Below are 24,686 nucleotides of genomic sequence, written 5' to 3' on the forward strand. Positions count from 1 at the left end.
CCGGCTCCGTCCGGTGACTATTGTCGCCATCGCTCCCGGAAACATTTGATTTATCATTTATTGTTTTCCTCATTTATAAATTAGTTTTTTGTTTCTTTGTTTTCTGCAGCCAAAAGATGTTGAGTTTTTTCCGGCGCACACTTGGGCGCCGGTCCATTCACCGCTATGCCGAGAAGGAACGTCTTCGGGAGGCCCAGAGAGCCGTCACCCACATACCAGCTGCTGGCGATGCCAGGTCCATCATCACCTGTAGGGTCTCCCTTCTGGATGGGAGTGATGTCAGCGTGGATCTGCCGGTGAGTGTGAGTCTTAAAGAGACGTTTCCTATTTGTTTAGTCTTGTAAGATTCTCAACAGACGCAGAGTAACAAGAAATAATGGCGGCCATTAACTGTAATAAGATGTGGCTGATATCATCCCTCTAATAATGCTGCCGTAAAGTAATAAGATGTGACCAATATCAGTGGCTGGACTGTAATAAGATGTGAATGATCGACCATTCCTCTTATAATGCTGCTATACTATAAGGAGTGAATGATATCTGTCTCTTGGCTTGTAATGCTGCTGTACTGTAATAAGATGTGACTGATATCAGCTGCTGTACTGTAATAAGATGTGACTGATATCAGCTGCTGTACTGTAATAAGATGTGACTGATATCAGCTGCTGTACTGTAATAAGATGCGACTCACATGTGTCTCTTGGCTTATAATGCTGCTACACTGTAATAATATATGACTGATGTTATGATGCTGCCATAAAGTAATGACGTGACTGATATCTGCTGCTGTACTGTAATAAGATGTGACCTATTGGGCGCTCTTCTTATACCTCTGTTGTAGTATAATAAGCTGATGACAGCTCCTTTTAATAACTGTTATATTGAGGCAGCCGGTTCCCTCTGGTTCCTCCCTGACCCGCTGCGTCTGCTGTCCGACTGGTTCTGTCTGTGTTCTTCACTCTCTGACAGTCTCTTATAATAACGGCTGTCTGGGAGAGCTGGAGACGCCTGTCACATTATCAGCTGAGAGAGAGAACATCCCAGGAAATCCGGGACTCGTCCGTATCTGGGAAAGCTGGGTGCTGCTGACACCTAGAATCAGCATTACGGCTCCTTTCCTGATCCTGTGCGATGACCCCCGGAGGACTCCTGTATTATCATCCCTGGTTGTTGGAGCTGATACAATGTATCACAGGGGTGAGGTCATGTGACCCAGAGAATTGTTCCCGGATTTGTCAGGTGGAACCAGAAGAACGACTTTTGTGACTGAACTGGCAAATATTTTAGGTGATATGATGTCCCCAATAGCAGCGCCAGTCAGGGGTGCAGAGGAAGCAGTCACACCCGGGCCCTGGTGGCTCAGGGGCCCGACAACCCCTCTGCCAAATAAGAAGACACCGGTAGGCGGGGGCTCGGTAATGTACTTTAAACAGGGGCCCAGGAGATACAAGTTGCCCCTTTGGTCAATCGGCCACTTTCTTATACTTTGTCTTGTATTCAGTTTTTAAGCTCTCTGCTTGCTCTCAATGAATGGAAATATTCTTTCTTATATTAAGCTGAGAACTTCTACCGATCTAATATACTATACCCACAGCTGAGGGTTTGTTACAGTGCATCAGTCTAGAATAGACTATCCTTGTGAACTCTACACATCCGCTCACAGATCTCTCCTGTATTGGTTTGCTACAATGTGTCAGTCTACTCTGAATGCAGTTATGGTAGACTCCCGGCTGTGAGAAGTATTAGGTCTGTACAGAAGTTTAGCCTCGGGATGTAAACAATGTTCAAGCAAGCAGAGATCTTGAAAATTGTCTAATGCCGGGTCTGAGGTGGCAACGTATGACGAAAGGCTTGAAAGAGCGCCCCCGGCTGGCGTTCCCTGTGCCATGACTTTGCATTAGGCTCAATACCAAGGGCCACCCCGGGGGAAGGGGACAGGGCGAATATATCCCCCGCGGAGCTGCTCTTTCTCTGCCGTCGGGGTCATTTTCAAGTTACCATAAAGTGCAGATTCCCATTGTGTGGCAGGAAGTGGTTTGGGGCCGGTTTGCACCTCGCTGGGATGTTTGCGGAGTCCTCAGTTACACAAGTCGGCAAAGGGTTCAGGCAACTGAAATAAACCACAAATAACAGCGAAAGTTAAACATTCACCAGCTGCGGACGCCGCTCCAGTTTCCATTCTGTGACCGCAGTTAAAGGCGCGAAACATAGGGAGAATAGGAAACCCCCGTTCTTTACACTGCAGGCTGCATCCAGAGAACTAGAAATGTTATAAAATGTTTTAGAACCTGTTCACAAACCTGTGGCTCTCCAGCTGCTGTGAAACTGCAACTCCCATCATGACCTGACGGGCATTTAACTCCTTTTTTGCTGGTGTGGCCGCCACGATGTATATGTATAGCTCTGCTGGTCTATGCTATGAGGAAGAGGTTTTTGGGCCTAGGTATGACTGCAGCCTCTACACCTCCTGGTACTGCCCCAGTACATGCATCACACCCTCAGATACAGCAGCTGTATCTAATCCCATCATGTGTGATGCTTTATCTGATCCTATCCTGTGTGATACCGTCTGCTGAGCTGTGTATCTAATCCCATCATGTGTGATGCTGTATCTGATCTTGTATATAAAACTGTGTGCTAAACTGCTGTATCTAATCCTATCCTGTGTGATACTGTCTGCTAAACTGCTGTATCTAATCCTATCCTGTGTGATACAGTCTGCTGAGCTGAGCTGTGTATCTAATCCTATCCTTTGTGATACAGTCTGCTGAGCTGTGTATCTAATCCTATCCTGTGTGATACCGTCTGCTGAGCTGTGTATCTAATCCTATCCTTTGTGATACCGTCTGCTGAGCTGTGTATCTAATCCCATCCTGTGTGATACTGTCTGCTGAGCTGTGTATCTAATCCCATCCTGTGTGATACTGTCTGCTGAGCTGTGTATCTAATCCTATCCTTTGTGATACAGTCTGCTGAGCTGTGTATCTAATCCCATCCTGTGTGATACTGTCTGCTGAGCTGTGTATCTAATCCTATCCTGTGTGATACCGTCTGCTGAGCTGTGTATCTAATCCCATCCTGTGTGATACTGTCTGCTGAGCTGTGTATCTAATCCCATCCTGTGTGATACTGTCTGCTGAGCTGTGTATCTAATCCTATCCTGTGTGATACCGTCTGCTGAGCTGTGTATCTAATCCCATCCTGTGTGATACTGTCTGCTGAGCTGTGTATCTAATCCCATCCTGTGTGATACTGTCTGCTGAGCTGTGTATCTAATCCTATCCTGTGTGATACTGTCTGCTGAGCTGTGTATCTAATCCTATCCTGTGTGATACTGTCTGCTGAGCTGTGTATCTAATCCCATCCTGTGTGATACTGTCTGCTGAGCTGTGTATCTAATCCTATCCTGTGTGATACCGTCTGCTGAGCTGTGTATCTAATCCTATCCTGTGTGATACTGTCTGCTGAGCTGTGTATCTAATCCTATCCTGTGTGATACTGTCTGCTGAGCTGTGTATCTAATCCTATCCTGTGTGATACTGTCTGCTGAGCTGTGTATCTAATCCTATCCTGTGTGATACCGTCTGCTGAGCTGTGTATCTAATCCCATCCTGTGTGATACTGTCTGCTGAGCTGTGTATCTAATCCTATCCTGTGTGATACCGTCTGCTGAGCTGTGTATCTAATCCCCCTCATGTGATTTCTGCAGTACTTTGTCTCGGGGGCTGCGGTCGGTTGAGTCCGAGGTGTCTCCGGACATGTGAGGCTCCACGGTTCCTGTGCCTCTTGTTGGGCAGGAGGAGTGGCACGAGGTGCAGCCCCTGTGTCCAGGACAATGGCCGCGGCTCAGCTCTCATTAAGAGACACAAAGAGGCTTTTCAGCCATTGCCCAGCCGGTGCCCGTCCTGCAGCGAGGAGCCCCTGCCCTGCACCCCCTCCCTGTTCAGGGCCACCGCATTCCTCCTCACTCCCAGTCCTGACCTGCGCAATAGAGAGCGGAACCAGTAAGAAACCAGTTCTCCAGCATTTATCTGCATCCTTCACTCTGATGATGGTTTCTTAAGTGTTGATGAAGGAATGCCAGAAAATTCCTGCCCTGATCTTAAAACAATGACCAGCAGGAACTGCGCTGTAACTGGGAAAGCTGGGTGAAAACCAGTATGGCTGACAATACTGCTCCTGGATGAATCCTTGAAACCAGTTGACTCCTGGCCTACCAGCCATGTCCATGGTCACCCAGCTTTCCCAGTAGACTTGTAAGGCCTTCTCCTCCCTGGCTGATAACACAGGACAATAGCCGACACTTCTTCCTGGTTGATACATTTCCAGCATTTTGTATCTTCTCGTGGAGTTTTTCTTCTTCTGCCGCAATGCTTGATGCTGGGGTTGCTGGGTCATGTAGTGCGGGTGTCTATACGAAGTCTGGCCCCTCTGAGGGTTAATTCCTGGTTTTCTCTTCTGTTTTAGAAAAAAGCCAGAGGTCAGGAGCTGTTTGATCAGATCATGTACCACCTGGACCTGATCGAGATCGATTACTTTGGGTTACAGTTCATGGATTCAGCACAAGTGGCGGTAAGTTGGGGTCTTGAGGGGGGCGGTAAGTTGGTGCGTTGGAGCCCCCCCTCTTGTACTTGATTCGGTATGTTCAGTGCAGTGTACGGATTTCCCCAGAATTGCAGCAATTAACCATTTCTGTTCCAGCAAGATGACCTTGTTCTGTGGCCCCAGCGCTCGTGTTCTCAGAGCCAGGCTGGTGCGGTGCAGGCCTCGGGTGGGGGAGGCTGGGGGGGGGGGGGGTGAGGAGCTCCGGCTGTTTTTCTTCATCTAGGAGCCTGTTTTCTTTCATCTCCTCCACATTCCTGGGCTGGAATTGAGCAGCTCGGAGACAGGCACCGAGAGGTGCGGGGGTCCCCCTCCTCCTGTCGGAGCAAAGTGAGGGCTGGGAAGGGTCAAGTGACAACTACAGGAAGCAAAGCGGAGTGTGATCCCGAACGTTATAATCAGCGATCGCACCAGAACATTAATACCGTGTGCCCCCTCTGCGCTGACCCATCAGACCCCACGTGACCTCCGAGGTGCCCTGTCTGTGGTATCGGATCCTGTAAGCTGCTCGGATCCCGCAGATGACGATCGGATTGAGATCTGGGAATTTGGAGACAAGTCACCACCTTGATCTCATTGTCATGTTCCTCATTCCTGACTCCCCTGTACACATGCATGCAGGCCTCAGCCGAGTATGCATGTGTTATCTGTGGTGTTACATAGGACTGCTGAAAAACCTATTGTGTTTTCTCTACTCAAGAAGCGATTAAAGGGTATGTTAGATGGGCAAATTTTCTGCAATATGAACACTCGTTACCCATCATCTTGCAGTCCAAGGGTCCATTCAGACGTCCGCAAGTGTTTTGCGGTCCGCAAATTGCAGTTCTGCAAAACACTGGACCGCACATGTCTTTTCTTGTCCGTGTCTGCGGACAAGAATAGGACATGCTCTATTTTTTTTGCGGGGCTGCGGAACGGAAGTGCGGATGCGGACAGCACACTGTGTGCTGTCCGCATCCGCACTTCCGTTCCGCGGCCCCATTGAAAATGAATGGGTCTGCAAAATTACGGACATGTGAATGAACCCTAATACTGCTGAAAGATCTGGATTTGCCGCCAGCACCCCGCTGTCCTGCATGTAATAGCGTCTGGCGTCTCCCGGGAGGAAACTCTTCCCTCCTGACAATCACTTTCAGCATCGGGGTGTCTAATACACCCTGTAGAGACCGACCCAGCTCTGCTACATCCTGTAGTTTCTGTAGTGTCGTACCCATCGCTGCCGTCCATCTGATGGTTTTATCGTGGGCACTCGGGCTGCCCCCCATACACATTAGATTATTATGTTCTACCATCTGAACCCAAATATTGATGTCCCTGTACGAGAACCAAGAGGAGGTGTAAGGGCGATGCGCCATATCTATTGCATGCTGGTCGCCATCTCGGTAATTTGGCGCAGTTTACTTGCGCTCCTTTATTTTTGCCATTCTTCTTATGACGCCATCAGTGAGATTTCCTCGGGTCTCCCCCATAAACCTCCTGCCGATTTTCTCGGATCCTCAATGTAACTTTATTTCTTAATTGTCTCATAAACGTTGTAACAATTTACTGAACCGTGAGTTAACTCTTCCCCTCCCTGTCTCTCCACAGCACTGGCTGGACAACACCAAGAGCATCAAAAAGCAGGTGAAGAGTAAGTACAGCGCCCGCGACGTCTCACGGCAGATCGGGGCACCTGTCCTGTCAGTGCTGTATTAGGGGTGCCCTGCAAAATGCCAGTCACACCTGGATTTTATTGTCATGTCCCCTTTAAGAGACCTTGAACTTGGCCTAATCCTGTCTGGTCCATATGCTGCACCGCAGGCGCCCAGCACTTCCCTGACATTACAGTAAATTATCGTCCGCTCTGCCACCTTGGTGCGGGGGAGGGGGCCGGAGGAATGCCATGCTTGATGAGCACAATTATTGGTCACATCCATGTAAAATGACTTAATTGGGCGAAGGTCGTTCTGCATTCCTCATTCTCTGATGCCTGAAATTAGGGAGCAGCTGAGGTCACGATCGGGGAGAGACGTCCCCGGCCAGTCACATGACCGCGGCTGCAGACGCCGCGGCGGTTAGGGACCCTTTCATTTATCCATCCTCTATAATAAAATCCCTCTGTGCCTGCGATGTGTCCATGCGTGTGTGCCGCTGTTGCATGCGCGCCGGCCAATAGAATCGCAGCGCACCACACGCGGCCGCACCGCCCACATCAGTGCGCCGGAGAACAGACACTGGAGAGAAAGAAGCACTCTACCACTGATTGGTGAAAGAGGCGGTAAGGGGGCTACCTGGAGCAGAGACCACCCTAACAGGGGCATGACAGGAGGTGGAAGTGGCATGAGCACAGGCACCAGAGGGAGGAAGGGCATCTGGAGCAGGGGCACTACAAGGGGGAGGGGCACTGAGGGGGCATCTGGAACTAAAGGGGAGGCACTTGGAGCAGGGGTACTCGGGGAGGGGGGGTCCTGGATGTAGGGAGAGTAGGGGCGATGGGGGTTTACCTGGACCAGGGGGCAGTTGGTGGGGGTTTACCTGAAGCAGGGCAGGGGGCAGTTGATGGGGGGGGGCGGGGGTTTACCTGGAGCAGGGCAGGGGGCAGTTGATGGGGGGGGGGGGGGGTTACCTGGAGCAGGGCAGGGGGGCAGTTGATGGGGGGGGGGGGTTTACCTGGAGCAGGGCAGGGGGCAGTTGATGGGGGGGGGGGGGGGGGGTTTACCTGGAGCAGGGCAGGGGGCAGTTGATGGGGGGGGGGGGGGGGGGGGGGGTTTACCTGGAGCAGGGCAGGGGGCAGTATCACTAGAGGCAAACACCAAGCCTGCGGCAGCCCCCTGCACTCGACACCTGATGCCGCTGCCGCCTCAGAGCTGAGCCCCGGGGAGCGAGTCTTCCGTCGGGCGGCCTCCTCTAGCAGAAGTGCCCGGGCTCTGGAAGAGGAGGGAGGAGGGAGCAGCGTGCAGGCTGCAGAAACTGCAGGATCTGGTGATGGCGCCGCTGCGGGTGCTGGAGCCGTACAGAGGCATGCACTGCGGCCTGTCAGGTAACGGGAGCACCTGGTGCGGGGTACAGCTGTGTAATGAGCGTTTCGGGTGGCGCGTGGAGCACCGTGTGCTGATTGGTCGCCGCGCATGCGCAGTTTATCAGCACGCACACAGGGCTTTTATTATTATTATACATTGTGTTTGAGGGAATCAATGGTACAAGCGATCTCTTATAATAAAAGCCCTGTGTGCGTGTGTGCCGATAATTGAACTGCACAAGCGCGGTGAGCCAACCAATCATCACATGGCGCTCCACACCTGCACGCCACCAAATCACCGCCGCTCGCAGGTTATTTTGTGCTCTCCACGTTGGCGCACTGCCCTTACTGTCCGTGCATCAGAGCTACACACAGACAGCAGCCGCTGCCACCAGTCACAGTGCCAGCCGTCTTAGCGCCACCAGTCACAAAATTGCAAATCCTTTAATTTGCCCTATACTCCAGTCACATCCAGAGCTGCATCCACAAACCTGCTGACCTCCGGACCGCTTTCAGGCTGCAAGGTGGCAAACCTTCCTGGTAAAATTGGTAGCAGGTAAGCAGCGGCATGGCGTGGACAGGCCATGTGTATTCTGTGCATGTCCCTGGTCTGTGTGGAGCATGCTCGGCTGCAGTGCATTGTGGGAAGTGTAGCATACTTTCTATTTAGTAGACCGTGCGGACAGGTATGAACAGATGCCAGGACGCAAATATATATTGATGTGGAAAAACGTGCCAGAAAGAAGCACTCCGCAAGATTTTGAATGCAGCTCTGGGTGTGACTGGAGTATAACATATTGGTTTATTGGAGCTGATTAGCAATCTGTAGATGACGCAGAAAGCCTTGGGTGCTTCTACAAGTAAGGAAATAAGAGGAGAGCTGGCATCGGCTATATGGGGGGAGGGGTGTTTGTTGTTTTGGGCAGAGTTTCCCTTTAATGATGAAATATACATTTTGCAATAATCTGCATGGCCCCGTTCCCTGCCGCCGCGCAGCTGTACGGCTTCAGAACTCCGGATTAATCTGCTTGTGTCCGATTTAATTGTATAATTGTGGAGGCTGAGATGATGCTGACGCGGGGTGAGTGCGGGGCGCGTGCGGGTCACTGCTTCTGCCGGCGTCCATCACATAAACCTGACGCTTGATGTTTCTCCTGCAGTCGGCCCTCCGTACTGTCTGCACCTGCGCGTCAAGTTCTACTCCTCCGAGCCCAACAACCTGCGGGAGGAGCTCACCAGGTCAGTATCACAGGGTGGGCTTAGATACAGTATCGCACAGGACGGGATTAGATACACAGCTCAGCAGACGGTATCACACAGGATAGGATTAGATACACAGCTCAGCAGACAGTATCACACAGGACAGGATTAGATACACAGCTCAGCAGACAGTATCACACAGGATAGGATTAGATACACAGCTCAGCAGGCAGTATCACACAGGACAGGATTAGATACACAGCTCAGCAGGCAGTATCACACAGGATAGGATTAGATACACAGCTCAGCAGGCAGTATCACACAGGATAGGATTAGATACACAGCTCAGCAGGCAGTATCACACAGGATAGGATTAGATACACAGCTCAGCAGGCAGTATCACACAGGATAGGATTAGATACACAGCTCAGCAGACAGTATCACACATGATGGGATTAGATACACAGCTCAGCAGACAGTATCACACAGGACAGGATTAGATACACAGCTCAGCAGACAGTATCACACATGATGGGATTAGATACACAGCTCAGCAGACAGTATCACACAGGACAGGATTAGATACACAGCTCAGCAGACAGTATCACACAGGACAGGATTAGATACACAGCTCAGCAGACAGTATCACACAGGACAGGATTAGATACACAGCTCAGCAGACTGTATCACACATGATGGGATTAGATACACAGCTCAGCAGGCAGTATCACACAGGATAGGATTAGATACACCATCTGGAGCTGGTAGCGGTGTATCGCTCTTCTTCCTTTGTACATTATTCTTTTTAGGTCGTTTTCTCACTGATTTGATTTTTTTCTTTTTTTTTTTTTCAGATATTTGTTTGTTCTGCAACTAAAACAAGATATTTTCAGTGGAAAGTAAGTGCCCCCCCCCCCCCTCCATGTTCACTATGTATTTTTATTCATTGTCTATATAATGTTTGTTGCATTGCAAAGTGAAAATCCTTCTGTAAGGAAAGGGTTAATTGTACAGTGTATTTTGTGGAAACTATAAACTAATCTATTGATAGAGAGTTATATATAAAAAATGGTCTCTTTAAAGGGCCACTCCTCTCAGAATAAAACTCGGCGGCCTCTACACAACGTCGCTTAGTTGCCCCTGGAAACAGTTTTACGACGATTGTTCTTGAAAAGGGAGAATTGCCGTATTTTTCACCCTATAAGACGCACCTAGGTTTTTGAGGAGGAAAATAAGAAAAGAAAAAAATTTAACCAAAAGGTGTGCTTTTGGTGGGTTTTGAATTAATGGGGGATCTGTGGATGGCACTGTTAATGGGGGATCTGTGGATGGCACTGTTAATGGGGGATCTGTGGATGGCACTGTTAATGGGGGATCTGTGGATGGCACTGTTAATGGGGGATCTGTGGATGGCGCTGTTTATGGGGGAGATCTGTGGATGGCGCTGTTTATGGGGGAGATCTGTGGATGGCGCTGTTTATGGGGGAGATCTGTGGATGGCGCTGTTTATGGGGGAGATCTGTGGATGGCGCTGTTTATGGGGGAGATCTGTGGATGGCGCTGTTTATGGGGGAGATCTGTGGATGGCGCTGTTTATGGGGGAGATCTGTGGATGGCGCTGTTTATGGGGGAGATCTGTGGATGGCGCTGTTTATGGGGGAGATCTGTGGATGGCGCTGTTTATGGGGGAGATCTGTGGATGGCGCTGTTTATGGGGGAGATCTGTGGATGGCGCTGTTTATGGGGGAGATCTGTGGATGGCGCTGTTTATGGGGGAGATCTGTGGATGGCGCTGTTTATGGGGGAGATCTGTGGATGGCGCTGTTTATGGGGGAGATCTGTGGATGGCGCTGTTTATGGGGGAGATCTGTGGATGGCGCTGTTTATGGGGGAGATCTGTGGATGGCGCTGTTTATGGGGGAGATCTGTGGATGGCGCTGTTTATGGGGGAGATCTGTGGATGGCGCTGTTTATGGGGGAGATCTGTGGATGGCGCTGTTTATGGGGGAGATCTGTGGATGGCGCTGTTTATGGGGGAGATCTGTGGATGGCGCTGTTTATGGGGGAGATCTGTGGATGGCGCTGTTTATGGGGGGGATCTGTGGATGGCGCTGTTTATGGGGGAGATCTGTGGATGGCACTGTTATGTCATCCACAGATCCCCCAATACACTGGCCCCGCCGCTCACCGCAGTATTTATAAACCATTAATCGCTGCGCTCTCCCCTGTTCCCCTGTATCCGGACAGCACTTATAGCAGGCAGAGCGGACGGCAGAAGTAACGTCACTCACTGACGTCGCGCGCCTGCTCCTCCCACTTTATAAATGAAGCAGGTGCGCGACGTCAGTGAGTGACGTTACTGCTGCCGTCCGCTCTGGAAGCTTGGTGGTAAGTGCTGTACGGCCCGGCGTTAGAGTACAGTGACTGCACCGGGCCCCTAGTTCCGGACTCCGGCCCCTCCTCTCTCCCGGCTCATACATCGCAGACTGCGGTGTAAAATGGAAGCATTCGCCCCATAAGACGCAGGGGCATTTCCCCCCACTTTTTTGGGGGGGAGGGGAGTGCGGGGAGTGCATCTTATGGAGCGAAAATTAAAAGTCCAAAGTCTGTTAAAAAGTTGCAGATTGTTTCATTATTCATTCTGCAAGGGTTAAGCTTCACACACGTCAATCTCTAAATTGGCGCCATGACATGCGCAGCATCCCTGACACAATGTGGGGGGGGGATTATATTTTCCCTTTTTCATTATTTTTTTTTTTTTTGTTTTGTTTTTGTTATTTTACATTTCCTTAAAGGGACAGGAGCACCTGTTCTACCTGGAGAGCGGTGATGGGATGTAGAGTCGTCCTGATGCCATTTGCTTTCTTTCTCTTCCAGGCTGGAGTGCCCGTTCGACACTGCTGTGCAGCTGGCGGCATACACGCTCCAAGGTAAGGGGCAGAGGCGGGGGGCACTGACTGCGCATGGGTCACATGTAGGTGTATTCTGTGCGCGGCACCCCTTTGGTTGGCACATTGGGGGGTGTTGGCCGGTAAGCCCCCTGTCTGGCTCTGGGCTCATAAGGAGATTGTGTTGAGATGAGACGGGACGTTAATCCGGATTTAGCAGCGTTGGCGCTGGCTCCCGGGAGACATGATATTTCCAGAGGAATCCTGTGTTAACCTTTTGTCGATCAGCGCTGTGGGAATTAACCCCTTGTGCCCAGACTGCCCCAAACGTTGCCAGCCACCCCGAGGGGTCGTGTTGCATCTCTATGGGTCATAAGTAGGGACAGAAGGGTCCTTGTGGGGATGCCCAATGCTAGGACATCACGGGGCCCCTTGAGACACTTCAGTCATTATTTTTCTCTTCCTCCAGTTGAACTCGGAGATTTTGACCCCACAGAGCACACGCCGGACTTGGTGTCGGAGTTTCGCTTTGTACCCACGCAGACAGAGGAGATGGAGCTCGCCGTGTATCAGAAGTGGAAGGAGTTCAGGTAGCGTCTTTTATAAATCCGGACCTTGTGAGCTAAATCGCGTCTTATACTCCAGTCACATCCAGAGCTGCAGCAATATTCTGCTTTCATAGCATCTGAAGAACCGATCCCCAGCAGCACGTCCCCTCCCTCCGCGCGCTGCATTGCATTGTGGGAGATGTTTACATTAATACCACGTTCCGTTCTCCTCCTCCTCCAGGGGTCAGACGCCCGCCGAGGCCGAAACAAATTATCTGAACAAAGCCAAGTGGCTGGAGATGTACGGCGTGGACATGCACATCGTGAAGGTGAGCGCCGCCATCTGCTGCACCAGTCCTTTCAGCGGAGAGGTTTCGTCGAAGATGAGCGGCGCCTGCGCTGTTCTTAAGTAACATCCACTTCATGGTTGTATGAACCTTAGATCTGTAGACCAGGGATCTGCTGCCTGTTGTGACACTACAACTCCCAGCATGTCATAAAAGATCCGGGCTGACTAACGCTAATGATAGGACACATAGAAAGGTTTGCCTCGGACTTATTTATGCTGTTCATAGCTTGCTATACAGGTGTCAGTCTTCACTGCAGTCCTAGTATTCTATTCGTAGAGAAGAACCGAAAAACCCTAAATACATGATGCAAAGTATTGTGGCAGCTGCAGTCAGTGTGGCCCCTGGGTATGCGCGACATCCGCTGTGTGAACGAGAGCCAAGCCCCGCCGCGGACAGCAGAGACACGGAGCAGTCACATGACTGATAACGCTCCGCGCCTCTCTCTGAGTTACTGCTCCGTGTCTCTGCTGTCCGCAGCCGGCCTGGGCGCTCATTCACGCAGCGGATGTCACGCATGGTATCCGCTCGTGTGACAGAGCCCTAAGGGTCCCCTGAGGGTCTGCACTTGGTACTGACCCCGCGTTCTCCACCACAGGCTCGAGACGGCAACGACTACCAGCTGGGACTGACCCCGACCGGAGTTCTGGTGTTTGAGGGGGAAACGAAGATCGGCTTGTTCTTCTGGTGAGTCTTGTTCGGAGCGCTCTCCTGTGGGTTTGGTTTTTAGGGAATTATGGGATTGCGCAGAATCGGTGACGCCGGACGCCAAGGGGTGAATCCAGCTTCGGGCCCTGCTAACTTTTTCTGCGGTGCCAGTTTTTAAATTTTCCATTTTGGGTCTGGACTTGTCAATGTGCAGTGCATGCTGGCAGCTCGGCTGGCATGTGTCTGCCAGGGGAGCGTTTTAGGGCATGCATGGCGTACGTTCTGTGGGGCAGACTCTATAGCGTCCAATGGGAGTATTAGTCTGACCAGTTGTGTATTGTAGTCCATCGTCCCATTGCTGCACCTACTGATGGTGGTTGTCATACTGGACTCTGCCACCAGGGGGCAGCACAGTCTCCTGCGCTCGTCACACCCGATCCCTTACATAAGGTGACGCGTTCTTCAGGAATGAGGACGATTGCGACATCTCCTGAAATATGTGAAATCGGATCGTCCTCTGCAGATGGACACCAGGGGGCGCTCCTCCCCGATACAAGGTACAGCTATAGGGGAGTGTGTGGAGCCGCGCTTCCTGCCCTTACAGGATCTGATACATTGTAACAAACTGCGGCGAACCATGAGATTATTAGATCACCGTTCCCCATAATCCAGATGACGGCGCTGCGGATTATCGGACACTTACCACTGGAGAGATTTCCAATGTTCTGTGGCTTTATAATAGACGATGTGTTTCAATTCACAACATTTTTAAGATCTGTGCTTGCTGTCGGTGAATGGGACAAAGCTGAAAACCTTCCCTGATCTAATGCTTCTCACAGCTGAGGGTTTGTTGCAATCATATCCAGTGTAGACAATCCTCCCTTTGTGCCCAGATCTCTCTCCTGTCCTGATGGTTTGTTACAGTGTATCGGTCTGAGGGTTGTCTAGACTGGACACAACTGTAACAAACCCTCAGCTGTGAGAAGTATTGGATTAGGTTTTTAAAATTGTGTAAACAGGAATGTTTCCCTTCACTGACAGCAAGCAAGAAGAATCTTGAAAACTATGAGAAATACAACTTATTAGACAATGCCCTGGATGTACGAATCGCGGTTTAGCGTGCGCCGACCTTATTTACTCCTCTATCTGATAATCCGGCACCTGTCTGATTAAAGGAATTAATTGTAACTCCGCCTTCTGCGCTCATTCCCAATCTTCTCTCGTAGGCCCAAAATAACTCGCCTGGACTTCAAGAAGTCGAGATTGACGCTGGTCGTGGTTGAGGATGATGAGCAGGTGAGGGAGTGAAGGGGCGGCCCTGGCGGGTAACGTGGCAACTCGCTGAGCTGTGTTGTTCTGGCCGCTAGAGGGCGCTGCTCTGGAGGCATTTGGAGTCTTGGCGCGGGTACAGAATAAGCCCTGCACCCAGCCTTCCCTTTAAGTAGTGCGCCCCCTTGTGATGATGTAGTGCGCCCCCTTGTGACCGTCTGGATCTTGTGACTAATTGTAACCTCCTTATTTAAAGGGCAAGGAGCAGGAACACACGTTTTGTTTCAAAATGGATCATCCCAAGGCGTGCAAGCATCTGTGGAAGTGTGCTGTGGAGCACCACTCCTTCTTCCGTCTCCGGGGGCCCACGCAGAAAGGCTCCAGCCGCTCCAGCTTTATACGGCTGGGGTCACGGTTCAGATACAGGTGTGCAGCATTACACACACAGTGCAACTATACGGGTCATACCCTGACCACCGTCATCAGGGCTGCGCAGCATTACACACACAGTGCAACTATACGGGTCATACCCGGAGCACCGTCATCAGGGCTGCGCAGCATTACACACACAGTGCAGCTATACAGGTCATACCCGGAGCACCGTCATCAGGGCTGCGCAGCATTACACACACAGTGCAGCTATACGGGTCATACCCGGAGCACCGTCATCAGGGCTGCGCAGCATTACACACACAGTGCAGCTATACAGGTCATACCCGGAACACCGTCATCAGGGCTGCGCAGCATTACACACACAGTGCAGCTATACGGGTCATACCCTGACCACAGTCATCAGGGCTGCGCAGCATTACACACACAGTGCAACTATACGGGTCATACCCGGAGCACCGTCATCAGGGCTGCGCAGCATTACACACACAGTGCAGCTATACGGGGTTATACCCGGAGCACCGTCATCAGGGCTGCGCATCATTACACACACAGTGCAACTATACGGGTCATACCCTGACCACCGTCATCAGGGCTGCGCAGCATTACACACACAGTGCAGCTATACGGGGTTATACCCGGAGCACCGTCATCAGGGCTGCGCAGCATTACACACACAGTGCAACTATACGGGTCATACCCTGACCACAGTCATCAGGGCTGCGCAGCATTACACACACAGTGCAGCTATACGGGTCATACCCGGAGCACCGTCATCAGGGCTGCGCAGCATTACACACACAGTGCAGCTATACGGGGTCATACCCGGACTGCCTTCATCAGGGCTGTGCAGCATTACACACACAGTGCAGCTATACGCGTCATACCCGGAGCACCTTCATCAGGGCTGCGCAGCATTACACACACAGTGCAGCTATACGGGTCATACCCGGAGCACCGTCATCAGGGCTGTGCAGCATTACACACACAGTGCAGCTATACGGGTCATACCCGGAGCACCGTCATCAGGGCTGTGCAGCATTACACACACAGTGCAGCTATACGGGTCATACCCGGAGCACCTTCATCAGGGCTGTGCAGCATTACACACACAGTGCAGCTATACGGGTCATACCCGGACCACCGTCATCAGGGCTGTGCAGCATTACACACACAGTGCAGCTATACGGGTCATACCCGGACCACCGTCATCAGGGCTGTGCAGCATTACACACACAGTGCAGCTATACGGGTCATACCCGGACCACCGTCATCAGGGCTGTGCAGCATTACACACACAGTGCAGCTATACGGGTCATACCCGGAGCACCGTCATCAGGGCTGCGCAGCATTACACACACAGTGCAGCTATACGGGTCATACCCGGAGCACCTTCATCAGGGCTGCGCAGCATTACACACACAGTGCAGCTATACGGGTCATACCCGGAGCACCGTCATCAGGGCTGTGCAGCATTACACACACAGTGCAGCTATACGGGTCATACCCGGAGCACCTTCATCAGGGCTGCGCAGCATTACACACACAGTGCAGCTATACGGGTCATACCCGGAGCACCGTCATCAGGGCTGCGCAGCATTACACACACAGTGCAGCTATACGGGTCATACCCGGACTGCCTTCAACCTTATTATCTAGGTTACACATTTGTCACCCTTTTTGATTTACTTTGCATCAGATGTTACTCTAGTCATGACCAGAGCTGCACTCCCAATTTTGCTCCCAAGCGATCCGCTTGGGAAAAAGATCCTTCGTCAGTATGCGATGCAGAAACTTGTACTATTCTGAATGCAGCTCTGGATGTAACTAGAGTATAAGATGACCAGAAAGCAGAGTGACTGAACGTTACCTGTGAAGTTCAGCAATAAAGACAGATGTAGCAGAGCTGGATCAGCGATTTTACTGTTTAGTGGCCCTCTTCACTGATTTTACCTGCAGTCCTATGTAAGTTGCGGTGGCTGCTCCGATCTGCCAGCTATTTTGCGGGTCACAAGCGTTATAAGCGCCCCGCTGTCCACTGTAGCAGTCGGAGTTCCTCTTTATTCCTTGTGGTCTTCAGTTTCTCACTTTGTTTCTTTACAGCGGGAAAACTGAATACCAGACGACAAAATCCAGCAAACCGCGGCGTTCGTCGTCCTTCGAGCGCAGACCCAGCAAACGCTACTCGCGGAGGACCCTGTTAAGTCGATGTAAGTGATGGTGGAAGCCGCGCAGATTCCGCCGCCGTCTGGCCATGGTTCTGACTCTGCATCGCTTTACTGCCTGCTGTGAAATTATTAAAGCTGCAGAGTCTAATTTTACTTTTATTCTCTATTCACAGCTCAACCTCCGAGACCCAACCTGATTCAGTAAGTACAGACCCTTCCTTCTCCTGCGGCTGGTGGAGCTCCGCGTCTTTAACCCCTTCTTTCTCCTTCTCTTGCCTCCAGCGCTGACAGAGCAGAGCCTGCGGTCCACCCCAATGGAGCTCAGCCGGTATGAGAACATGGCGTCCGCCCTGAATGCTGTGCCTGGTATTCCGCAAAATCTGATAGTCCTCCATCCTCCGAAGGGTTAACGATGTAGTCAGAGCGCCACTTGGACCGGCCGCTGAGGGGGAGAGGCCGAATATGTCAGTGTGTGGCGGTTATCCGGCTGCGATCCGGAAGATGGCGGATTATCAGAATTCATTCCTGGGGTAACGGATGCGGACAGAACACGGTGTGCTGTCCGCATCTTCTGCGGCCCCATAGAAATGAACGGGTCCGCACGCGTTCCGCAAAATTGTGGAATGGATGCGGACTCATTCATACAGGCGTGTGAATGAAGCCTTATGAAGAGACTGTATCACACATGATGGGCTTAGATACAGAAGATGAGTACCACACTTCATAGGATTAGATACACAGCTCTGCAAACCATATCGCACAAGATAGGATTAGATTCACAGCTCATTAGACCGTATCACAGGATAGGATTGGATACACAGCTCAGCAGACAGTATCACACAGGACGGGATTAGATACACAGCTCAGCAGACAGTATCACACAGGAGAGGATTAGATACACAGCCCAGCAGACAGTATCACACAGGATAGGATTAGGTACACAGCTCAGCAGACAGTATCACACAGGAGAGGATTAGATACACAGCTCAGCAGACAGTATCACACAGGAGAGGATTAGATACACAGCTCAGCAGACAGTATCACACAGGAGAGGATTAGATACACAGCTCAGCAGACAGTATCACACAGGATAGGATTAGATACACAGCTTAGCAGACAGTATCACACAGGGTAGGATTAGATACACAGCTCAGCAGACAGTATCACACAGGACAGGATTAGATACACAGCTCAGCAGACAGTATCGGATTAGATACACAGCTCAGCAGACAGTATCACACAGGAACGGATTAGATACACAGCTCAGCAGACAGTATCACATAGGATAGGATTAGATACACAGCTCAGCAGACAGTATCACACAGGATCGGATTAGATACACAGCTCCAGACAGTATCACACAGGATAGGATTAGATACACAGCTCAGCAGACAGTATCACATAGGATTAGATACACAGCTCAGCAGACAGTATCACACAGGATAGGATTAGATACACAGCTCAGCAGACAGTATCACACAGGACAGGATTAGATACACAGCTCAGCAGACAGTATCACACAGGATAGGATTAGATACACAGCTCAGCAGTCAGTATCACACAGGATAGGATTAGATACACAGCTCAGCAGACAGTATCACATAGGATTAGATACACAGCTCAGCAGACAGTATCACACAGGATAGGATTAGATACACAGCTCAGCAGACAGTATCACACAGGACAGGATTAGATACACAGCTCAGCAGACAGTATCACACATGGGAGGATTAGATACTCAGCTCAGCAGACAGTATCACACATGGGAGGATTAGATACTCAGCTCAGCAGACAGTATCACACAGGATAGGATTAGATACACAGCTCAGCAGGCAGTATCACACAGGATAGGATTAGATACAAAGCTCAGCAGACAGTATCACACAGGATAGGATTAGATACACAGCTCAGCAGACAGTATCACACAGGATAGGATTAGATACACAGCTCAGCAGACAGTATCACACAGGACAGGATTAGATACACAGCTCAGCAGACAGTATCACACAGGATAGGATTAGATACACAGCTCAGCAGACAGTATCACACAGGATAGGATTAGATACACAGCTCAGCAGACAGTATCACACAGGATCGGATTAGATACACAGCTCAGCAGACAGTATCACATAGGATTAGATACACAGCTCAGCAGACAGTATCACACAGGATAGGATTAGATACACAGCTCAGCAGACAGTATCACACAGGACAGGATTAGATACACAGCTCAGCAGACAGTATCACACAGGATAGGATTAGATACACAGCTCAGCAGTCAGTATCACACAGGATAGGATTAGATACACAGCTCAGCAGTCAGTATCACACAGGATAGGATTAGATACACAGCTCAGCAGTATTATAACTCGTTGCCTGTATCACAGGTTTGGCCCATGAAGCCGTCTGCTCGCCCGGCGCCCTCTGTCCCTGCGCAGTCGCCACGTTTTGAGATTGGGGCCCTTCATCAGAGTCCAGGAGGCCACCACCCCGAGAAGAAATGGTTCGTCTTTTCTCTATTATTGTCTTCGGCTCCCGAGATTCGCGGTGGTCGGGGTCGCCGCCGCTGCCATCGATTATCCGGGTGTCAGAAGCCGTTTCTTTCATTATACATTATTGTCGTCCTTAAAGGGGTCGTCCCAAATATCTCTGCCGCACGACTAGGACGTGATAAGAGCCTGATCTGACGGTCTCTCCCGATGGGCACAATCTCCTATTGGTTATATTTGGGGGTGACCTCCATGGATGGGCAGCGGGCACCACTAGTGGGATAATTCTCATCGTTGGGACGACCCCTTTAATAGCCCTAGTAATGGACAATCACCGTCATCACCCTGGAGACAGTGTCCGACTGGTGGATACGCCCTCTAGATCTGTGTATCTAACCTGCCGAGGGGGCGATCAGACGCCTGTGTTTCGCATACTGCAACGCGCAGCTGTGTGAATGCTCCCTGAGAAACCGCGGACCAAAGATCATTTACTTGGGGTTAAAGGAATTGTACAGGATTGAAAAAAAAAAAAACATGGCTGCTTTCTTCAAGAAACGGCGCCACACCTGACCACAGGTTGTGTTTGGTATTGCAGCTTAGCCCCATTTGCTTCAGTGGAGCTGCAGTTCCAGACACAACCCATGGACAGGGCTACTGCTATTTTGCCACAAAGCAGCCACGTTTCTCTAACCCTGACCGACCCCCCCCCCCCCCCCCCCCCCCCTCTATTTCCGGACACGTTCTTGTCTTGTGTACATAAAGCCTCATCTTTGTATAATGAAAAGTTCTGCAACTTTGTAATAGAGTTTCTGTTTCTCCCCAAAATCTCTGCTTGACAACAGCGAAAGGGACCATTTCTTACATTGCTACTTTGTTTATTTATTTATTTTTATAACAAATATGAATAAAGTTCCCCATAAACATCAACAATGTGGGGGGGGGGGGTTGAATTAATTACAGTAAAAACCCTTGATCCTGAACTCCGTTTTGGTTCCAAGGTAATTTAGTCTCATCGGCTCCCGCGCCGTACAGAAGTTTTATGTGAACGGACTCAGATGAAGCGTCCGAGGTCGATTCGCTCATCCCTACTCCATTAGAAAGTACAACTTGTCTTGCAAAAAAACCGAAGCACCCCTCTTCCTCGCTCCTCCCCCATTCCTCCATCTTTTCATCATCTCCATTGGCACTAGTCTCTCCTTCCGAATCTCCTGCGCCCTCGCACGCCCCCTGCTCTGCCTTATTCCGTCCTCACAAGCGCCTGTTTTCAGTCCGTTGCTTCTGTAGAAGACGTGAAGCGTTTCCTGGTGAAATGCACAGAACTTTGCTGGAGACAGAAGTGAATATTTAATCTTCAGTCGGATGTCCGGGCCGTTAGTCTCCAGCTTTTCCGTATCCCTCGCGCGAGGTCCCGACCCCGGAGTTGGAAGCTTTAATGGGACCTCAATCCATTTCCGATCAGACTTCGGCGCTTCTCTCCCTCTGCTTCTTCCCAAATTCCTTCATTGTGAAGAACGACGCACCGAAACACAAACCGTATTGGAAAGTTGCAGAAATTCCAGGCTTTATTTACATCGGACAGGAATAAGGAGAGCTCTGCGCCGCGGCTGAAACTGCCCCCCCCTGGACTATCGCAGGGCGTCCGACGCGGCCTTGGGGGCGATTGTTATTCAGCCGCGTTGCAGCTCTTGTCTAGAAGCGAGGGATCTGATGTTCTCCGCTGATGAGGGTGATTGTTCTGATGTTAGCTTCCCTTTTGATATTGTGTCAGTCTTCTAGTTTCACGTCCTGATCACTGGGGGTGGCGGGGGAGGGGCACGGGGGTGATTTGCTGTAGTGTTTCGGGTGGTGCCGCTGTCTCTGCGCTGCTTTTTCACCAATCAGACCTTGCTGCTTGTGGTGGTGGGGGGCTGCTGGAGGCTTGGGGTCCTGTGGATACGGATATCAGCTGCCATCTTCTCTGGTATCTGTATCGCTGTGTCCTCTCATCTCGCCTCTCTGCTCCACGTTGTGATTTTTGGGACTTGATTCCTGTAATCTTTCACCTTCGCTGCCAATCACTGGAAACGTACGAGCTGATCCTGCAGAGAAGCCAGTAATCAATGATCGGCCGAGGAAGAAGCTCTGATCCATCCAATCAATCAATCATCCGCGATCCAGTCTGACTAATCAATAGCTTGTACACTGATGCAAGTAATCAATCACCCAATCCATTGTTAATGATCTTTACTGAGGATCCAGCCGTCAGTGATCCAGTCTAGGTAATCAATAATGCAGACAATCCATTCTGATCAATGATCCGTCCAGATGAAGAAGTTTGGAATCAAATGTCCATAATCCTCAGTGATCTGATCAATTAAAAGGATTTCCTGAGATTGTGATACTGATGACCGATCTTCTGGATTGGTCTTGAGTATCTGATGGGTGGGGGTCTGACACCCGGGACCCTCACGGATCAGCTCTTTGAGAAGGCACTGCCTCCTGTGAGCAGCGCGCCCTCCTCGCCAAGCACCGCGCCGTACACTGTATACTGCTTGTGCTTGGTATTCAGCTCAGCCCCATTCACTTCTGAGGCTGGGCTGTGCCTCGGCCACGTGACCAATGAACGTGGCATCTCTGGCCGAGGAGGAGCTGATCGGTGGGGTCCCAGGTGTCGGACCACCACAAATCAGAGGATAGGTCATCAGTATTAAATGACGGAAAACCCCTTTAATTGTCTAAGATTGGATTGAAGCAACGGAAATTTAGTAATCCAGTGCAAGTCGTGATCAGTCGGTGATCTGGTCTCAGTGATCCACCCTGATGAATAAATTGTTAACCATTTTAAACCATCAACATCCGTAATCGGTTATGATCTCTTGCTCATCATGATCGATCTTCCCTTTATATAATCAATGATCTGATCTCAGCCAATAGTCAGTGATCTGATCCCATTTAATGACCTGCTCATAATTAGTCCAGATTGCTATAATTGATAATCTGTGATCCAGTCTAAATAATGAGTTGCCAATTGTGGCATCTAAACAATGATCAATGAGGGTAGATTCTCACATGGTGGCCGTGAAATAGCTGCTTGTTTGGCTACATGATTTACAGATCTTAGTAATCCTGTGATCTGATTCCCCCGTACGTCTCTGATCTGATCCTAGTAATCCTGTGATCTGATCCCCCATACGTCTCTGATCTGATCCTAGTAATCCTGTGATCTGATCCCCCATACGTCTCTGATCTGATACTAGTAATCCTGTGATCTGATCCCCCATACGTCTCTGATCTGATCCTAGTAATCCTGTGATCTGATCCCCCATACGTCTCTGATCTGATCCTAGTAATCCTGTGATCTGATCCCCCATACGTCTCTGATCTGATACTAGTAATCCTGTGATCTGATCCTAGCAAGGGCTCGTTCACACGACAGTGCCGTTTTTTGAGGGTCCACAAATTTCAGATCAGCAAAAAGCGTATGCCTTCCGCAATTTACGGAACATGAGGCCCATTATATAAATGCCTATTCTTGTCCGCAAAACTGACAAGAATAGGACAGGACTCCTTTTGCGGGGTCACGGAACGGAGCAACGGATGCGGCCAGCACACAGAGTGTTTTCTGCATCTTTTGCGGGCCCATTGAAATGAATGGTTCCATATACGGAACGCAAAATGTGTGAACGAGCCCTAATCCTGTGATCTGATCCGCATAGTTCTGATTTAATGGTGGATCTTCCGATCGATGATTTGCTCTCAGTTCCATCCTGCAGAAAATGATGATCTTCGGGAAGCGGCAGTGATCGCCGACTCTCCCTCCTCTCCGCATCCTTCTCTTCTTCGCTTTTCTCTCGGTTGCGGTTCTCCTCGCACTTTTTATGGTTGTTTTTATTGATATTAATCTTCAGTCTTTGAATAAAACAACCTCAGGCCTCCCGGCGCCTCGCAGGACGGTGGAAGCCACTGGAAGCCGCAGTCCTCCTCCTCCTCTGCGCTGCTGGCGGACAGAAGCTACACCCACTCCGCGTATCGGCACAATGTGAGGAATGCCGGGAAACCGATTGAGCTCCACGGTCTGAATCCTCGGGCGGCCATGACGGAATTATAAGATGTGTAACTGCGGGGATCCTGTAGATATCTTAATGTATCAAGGATAGAAGATCCATTGTCTTTACCGTTCTGGAAGACTCCGCCCCTCAGCTGATGATGTCACTTCAATCCCTATTGATACTGGACCTTGAACTCTCATGAAGAGCTCCACCCCTTGCCTGACTGATATGATACATTTTATGATGTCGGCGAACATGTTACAACGTTGCCTTTATCCCTGTAGGTTTTGGGGCGAAGGATACTGAGTCCACATGAGAAATGAGGGGCCCTTCTGCTGGAAGGCAAAGGGGTCATTAGAAAATTCTGGTGCGGAAAATGATGGCGTCTATAAACTTTGTAAAATGTGCGGTTTTTCATTAGTGATGTGGAAGCGTGTGGCGGTCTTATTGGGACCCGCCCCTATCTCAAGAACGGGGCCCCGCCACGAATGGAGGAAGCCACACAGGTGCCGTGTGCTCTGCACTTACAGCGGGGCCTTGTTCTTGAGATGGGTGCGGGTCCCACCTATCAGACGGCATATCCTGTCTGTGTCATAAATGTCCAGACAACCCCATAATCTCTGGCTGCTGGTTCCCAGAACACAGCACCAGAAGACCGGGCACCTTCCCAATACAGAAGATCAACTGATTTCAGCTCTGAGGTCCTCTGCAGTGCAGTCACCAAACCTGAGCCAAATGATGCCAGACAATAATTATAGAAGCTTTACCCCCTCAAATCACAAAAATGTATGAGGCAGGAATGGCATCGAGTTCCCCAGGAGTCGGGACATTTTTCCAGGGTTTCTTTGCAGTGGTAAGGTTAAGAAATGGTGCTCTGGAGATCTGTATATTTAGGGGTCAGAGCTCCAAATCTCCCCCCCCCCCCCCCCAGCATACAAATCCTACAGCCACCACTAGAGGGAGCTCACTACATACAGATACAGCCACCACTAGAGGGAGCTCACTACATACAGATTATAAAGCCACCACTAGAGGGAGCTCACTACATACAGATACAGCCACCACTAGATGGAGCTCACTACATACATGCAGATTATCCAGCCACCACTAG

General features: G+C 50.4%; 1 protein-coding gene across 4 annotated transcripts in view; it reads left to right on the forward strand.

Moving 5' to 3' along the window:
- Positions 1-24,686, forward strand: part of EPB41L5 (erythrocyte membrane protein band 4.1 like 5) — a 49,211-nt gene that overhangs the window by 12,363 nt on the left and 12,162 nt on the right. For 3 of the 4 annotated variants that reach the window (XM_040439978.1, XM_040439977.1, XM_040439979.1), the window contains exons 2-16: positions 110-296; positions 4,468-4,572; positions 6,190-6,232; positions 8,761-8,839; positions 9,655-9,699; positions 11,678-11,730; positions 12,158-12,278; positions 12,478-12,565; positions 13,182-13,270; positions 14,458-14,527; positions 14,757-14,926; positions 16,994-17,100; positions 17,232-17,259; positions 17,341-17,386; positions 19,446-19,561. In XM_040439978.1, the coding sequence (XP_040295912.1) occupies positions 110-296; positions 4,468-4,572; positions 6,190-6,232; positions 8,761-8,839; positions 9,655-9,699; positions 11,678-11,730; positions 12,158-12,278; positions 12,478-12,565; positions 13,182-13,270; positions 14,458-14,527; positions 14,757-14,926; positions 16,994-17,100; positions 17,232-17,259; positions 17,341-17,386; positions 19,446-19,561 (1,347 nt within the window). Of the gene's footprint in view, positions 1-109; positions 301-4,467; positions 4,573-6,189; positions 6,233-8,760; positions 8,840-9,654; positions 9,700-11,677; positions 11,731-12,157; positions 12,279-12,477; positions 12,566-13,181; positions 13,271-14,457; positions 14,528-14,756; positions 14,927-16,993; positions 17,101-17,231; positions 17,260-17,340; positions 17,387-19,445; positions 19,562-24,686 lie in introns of those variants that run through there. The other variant, XM_040439980.1, reaches the window with a different exon arrangement.

This window comes from Bufo bufo, chromosome 7, assembly GCF_905171765.1.
Source record: "Bufo bufo chromosome 7, aBufBuf1.1, whole genome shotgun sequence".
Lineage (NCBI taxonomy): Eukaryota > Metazoa > Chordata > Amphibia > Anura > Bufonidae > Bufo > Bufo bufo.